We start from the raw sequence: 5,258 nt of genomic DNA, 5'->3' as shown, positions 1-5,258 counted from the left end.
CTTTCTCTCTCTCTTTACCTCTCTCTCTTTCTCTGTTTTACTCTGGCTACTGCAGTAGTCCACCAGCCAGCCGCAAGTCTGACAGCCACACACATGGCTAACTGCCACAACTTACTACCTCAGCCCCGGAGAAAAAACTAACAAATAAGAAAGCTGAGGAACACTGCAGGACACAGCCCAGGGGACAAACAGCAAGTGGAGAGAAGAATCCTCAATACCTTTCTTGTTTTTGGATACAGATACGGAGCCCACTTCCACACACATCCTCCCAGCGTCATCCTCTCTTTTCCATCATTGCAGAAGAGGACAAGAGTGCTCTCTCTCTCTCTTCCGACAGGCTTTTGCGAAGCTCCAACAGTGCAGCGCATCCCCTTCTCCACCCCCCACCCAGTGCCACCATCTCTCCCACCACCCCCAACCCAACCCCCTCTCCCCCCCCCCCCCCTCCCCCCAGGAGGAATAGACGGATTACTGCTAACTGTGCACACGGCAGCCTGCAGCTGCTCTGACCAGGGCCAGCCCAACGTTGGGAGGAAGCAAAAGGAACAGAGGAGGAGAGAAGAGGGGGATGACTGTGCCGGGAGTTCTTTAGCCTTTTTCTGTCTCTCAGTCTCTGTCACAACAGGACTAATCAGCGACCGACTAGCCCTTGGCAAAGTCACAGTGAGGGAGGTCTCTCCACCAAACAGGCGACCAGCCGACGAGCCAACACATGTATCAGGAGCCGACAGAACTGGGGATTTTTTTTTATTACAGTTGGTCACTTCTTCTCTCCTCCTCTATCGTGTTTCACTGCGTTATGGATCATTGTGATTTTTCCACAGCAAAGCTGCATGTTGGAGTCTGCAGCTTGGCAGGGGGGCAGTTAGTAGGGGCAGAAGGGATTCAGGCACCTGCCAAACCTTCATGGCCTTACCTCTGCCTATGAGTGCTTTTCATGCTGCTTTCAGTCTTTAATACCAGGAGCCATTTTGTACCCTTGGCTAATAGAGGGCCACCTCACTTTTTCAGAGAAGGAAAAGAAGAAAACCTGAATCTGGTGTCATTCCATGGAAGGAAATTATAATTGAACATGTTGCATGACGCTTGCTTTTAAAATTCGGAAAAAGGCAAGAAGGACCACTTCCAAACTAATGAGGTACGTCACTGTTACTGTTATCCAACCTTTTTCTTACATTGCTGCACTGCTTTTCCTCTGCTGCTTTCTTGTATTAATCCCTCTCACTCTGTCTCCCGCTCTGCCCCTCTTTTTTCCCTTCTCTCTCACACACATCAATTTTGATGTAGCGTCTCCCTGCACTGTCGATGGAACTTGGGAGCCTTGAGTTGCTCCAGCCAGGCTAGGGTGGTCTGTCCTCTGGTTTGTGCCGTCTCCCCCCACCATGCAGAATAATGAGCCCTCCACACCATGAGTCCTTTGGGCCAGGTTAGAGTGCAGCCTACCTGGAAAGCAGCCCTGCTCGCCGTGCTCTCTCTCATGGTGCCTGCTCTGAGTATGTGCCAGTCCACAGGCCCTGCGTTGGGCTCGGCTAACCCACAGAACTGTCCAGGTGTGTGCTCCTGCACTAACCAGCTCAGCAAAGTGGTGTGCACCCGCCGAAGCCTGGTTAGGGTTCCCCCGAACATCCCAGCCAACACCAGGTACCTGAACCTAATGGAAAACAGCATCGAGACCATACAGGCAGACACCTTCAGGCACCTGCATCACCTGGAGGTACTGCAGCTGGGCAGAAATGCTATCAGACAGATTGAAGTTGGGGCCTTCAATGGTCTGACCAGCCTCAATACCCTGGAGCTGTTCGACAACAGACTGACAGTCATACCCAGCGGAGCTTTTGAGTACCTGTCAAAGTTGAGAGAGTTGTGGCTTAGAAACAATCCCATTGAGAGCATCCCCTCTTATGCCTTCAACCGTGTACCCTCCCTCATGCGACTGGACTTGGGAGAACTGAGAAAGTTGGAGTACATCTCTGATGGTGCATTTGAGGGCCTTCAGAACCTCAAGTATCTGAACTTGGGGATGTGCAACCTGAGGGAGTTTCCTAATCTTTTACCACTGGTGGGGTTGGAGGAGCTGGAAATATCAGAGAATGTTTTCCCTGAGCTGAAACCCGGGGCCTTCCGTGGGCTTAAAAATCTACGTAAATTGTGGATTATGAACTCTGCCATCACTACCATTGAGAGAAATGCATTTGATGACATTACAGACTTGGTGGAGCTGAATTTAGCCCATAATAACCTGTCGTCCCTCCCCCACAACCTCTTCACACCTTTACAGTACCTGGTGGAGCTCCACCTGCACCACAACCCTTGGCGATGTGACTGTGATGTAGTGTGGCTCTCCTGGTGGCTAAGAGAATACATTCCCACAAATTCCACCTGTTGTGGACGTTGCCACACCCCGGTCCACATGAGGGGACGATACCTGGTTGAAGTTGATCAGACCACCTTTCAGTGTTCAGCACCATTCATACTTGATGCTCCTAGAGATCTGAACATCTCGGCAGCGAGGGTGGCAGAACTGAAGTGTCGCACAGCTGCCATGAGCTCAGTCCGATGGCTTCTTCCCAATGGAACTGTATTGACCCACGGTTCAGCTCACCCACGGATATCTGTCCTTAACGATGGGACACTCAACTTCTCCAATGTTCTCCCTTCAGACACAGGGGTGTACACCTGCATGGTGAGTAACATGGCGGGAAACTCCAATGCCTCCGCCTACCTAAACGTCAGCAATGCTGAACTCAACACATCTAATCTATCGTATTTTACCACCGTGACAGTGGAAGTCTTGGAGCCAACAGTGGAGGAGACCCCTAAACCTAAACCTACTATCCCTGCCTCGCCCTCTGTCTTTCAGCCTGTCTTCATCTCTACACCTACAGTGCTGTTCCAAAACACTCAAACTCCAAGGCAGGTGTCAATTGTCACTCCTAGAGTCCCTAGTGGTCCAGCCGCCAGCTTGGATGAGGTGATGAAAACCACCAAAATTATCATTGGCTGCTTTGTTGCTGTTACCTTGCTGGCAGCCGGCATGTTGATAGCATTCTATAAATTGCGTAAGCGGCATCAACAGAGAAGCACGGTGGCAGCGGCCAGGACCATAGAAATCATACAGATGGAGGAAGAAGTTCCTCCTGTTCCACCCCCCACATCCGGATCTAGTGGCTCTGATGACACAGTGTTGGTACTGCCTACGTTAGTGGAACACAACAGCAACACCTTTAAGCCTGGGTATGTGTCCTCCTCATCAGCCCGCCAAGGGGGCTACGGAGCCCACTGGACCCAGAACAACTCTCTTCATCGCTCAGTCAGACAGCATCACAGCCACATCAGCACCATTGCTGATCCCTACGTCATTAAGACTACTCACGGCAAGGAGAAGGTTCAAGAGACCCAAATCTGAGTAATGCTCCCTCTGGATTTATCTCTGACTCTGCCCCAACCTCTACTCACCACCCGCTCATCAGTCCATGCAATAGAATGCACAAAGAACAAAACGGTAACTTTCTTTTGTACAGAAGTGCAAAACAGAGACAGTTTTTTGTTTCTTGTACATGCCTATACATAAGTATATAAATATGAAAAAAAATACAAATATATATAAATGAAACTACCGTCAGGCAGTGGTAAGACATGCAGATTATATTAAAAATGAAAGTAATTTGAAACTATTTTCTAATAACTGGTGACTTCTATTTAAAAGACAAAGATGCTTAATTTGTTTTGTGATTGATAATAGAGGATGGTAATGTAGGAACAGAGGCATTTTGTTTGTTTTTTGACCATATTTAGACTGCAGAAGAAAAAAAAACTCTTTATACAGGCACCAGGTTCTAAGTACAGCCCCTCATGTAAGCTCCAGTTTTACTGTGCCAAATATTATATGCAATAAAATGGTATTTCCAGACTTAGGAACACAAAAAGACACACAAGCGAAATCTTGATAGATAGAAACATTTGTCCAAGGATAGCAGCGTAATGGTACAGATAGAATGTGCTGTTCAGTAGCTATCAGCCAAATGCTTTTGGACTGCAGTGAATTTCTGCAGCTAAGGTTTAACCCTCTGTTTGCTGAAGCTAAGCTGCATTTATTTGACAGTGCCAGTGCTTCTTAGTTGTAGCGTATCTAAACATGTTTATTTAGTGTGCACATGATTCCCCACAGGTTAAACTGGCAAAGATGAAGTGCAGGCTAATAACAGTTGTTGCAAATACTTTATTCTGTTATTGGTTGCATTTTGTGTTATTTCTTTTCCCTTTAGGTTTTGACATGCTTCTTAATGGCTTGTGTAGTGTTTAGGGCTAATTTAATAATGCATTACAGCAGTTGCCTGACTTGTCTCTGCAAGGGCTCATTCCGATGCTATTTTTTTTCAAAGGAACAGGCGTGTGGTGCATTGATACAGGGCTTTGCTGACCGTTCTGCTTTGGGAAAAGAAAAAAAAAAAACAGAGGATTGAAGTGAAACAAATGAATGTCTGGTACTGGGGCTTTTCCATGGACTACATTGAAACATGATTTTTTTTTTTCTTTTAACAGTTTATTTTGAGCAACACTATTTTTATGGAGAGACAAAGGAGGCTATGAAAAATAAAAAAAACCGTTGGTTTGTATTTCTCTAATCAGAAACACATTCATCTGATGTTTTTTCTTCTCTGAATATATTTCCATGTGTGTGTAAGGTGTTTAATCGTAAAGGCTGGAGGCAGTATTGTAAATCGTATCCAACCCCAAACCCCCCATCTTACGGTCCTATGCATTTACTTAGTGTCTGCATGAATGGGTCTTTAAGTAACTGGTGTACAATGCTGCATTATACCCCAGACAGTGGGGCTCTATGCAGGTCAGATAGGCTGTTGGTCTTTGATGCCTCAGCTTAGTTCTTAACATTGATTTCTCAGTGACTGTGAAGGGAAAAAAATACATGTATCCCACAGTTCTACAGTTTGTGGGTTTCCTTTCCTTACACACTCACCTGCTGGTTGAACTTCCTATTATAATCCTATCAAATGAATATATATATATATATATATATATATATCATTTACATATGTTTTCTTAAATAAGAACCAAAGCAAATGTGGTAGGTTCACAATGAGAGGTACAACACAATCCTTATCTAGCAGGGACAGTGAATCCAGTGGAGGATCTAAATATATGATATGATGATAGCAGACTGTATTTAAAGAACATGTAAATGCTCAATGTGTCTGTACATTTATGAACAATCTAAATTGTTTTGACAACATGCAGTT

General features: G+C 45.8%; 1 protein-coding gene across 1 annotated transcript; it reads left to right on the top strand.

Moving 5' to 3' along the window:
* The first annotated feature begins 515 nt into the window (after positions 1-515).
* Positions 516-4,909, top strand: lrrc4.2 (leucine rich repeat containing 4.2). Its single transcript, XM_063899674.1, has 2 exons — positions 516-1,138; positions 1,288-4,909. Exon 2 carries the CDS (start codon positions 1,409-1,411, stop codon positions 3,404-3,406), a length of 1,998 nt encoding a protein of 665 aa, XP_063755744.1. The 5' UTR covers positions 516-1,138; positions 1,288-1,408; the 3' UTR covers positions 3,407-4,909.
* The last annotated feature ends 349 nt before the right edge of the window (positions 4,910-5,258 follow it).

Source organism: Eleginops maclovinus, chromosome 2 (assembly GCF_036324505.1).
Source record: "Eleginops maclovinus isolate JMC-PN-2008 ecotype Puerto Natales chromosome 2, JC_Emac_rtc_rv5, whole genome shotgun sequence".
In the NCBI taxonomy this organism is placed as follows: domain Eukaryota; kingdom Metazoa; phylum Chordata; class Actinopteri; order Perciformes; family Eleginopidae; genus Eleginops; species Eleginops maclovinus.
This window is presented reverse-complemented; position numbering and strand designations above follow the sequence as displayed.

Coding starts and splice junctions, on each gene's coding strand:
- lrrc4.2 (XM_063899674.1), top strand. CDS start 1,409: ATGAGTCCTTTGGGCCAGGTTAGAGTGCAGCCTACCTGGAAAGCAGCC.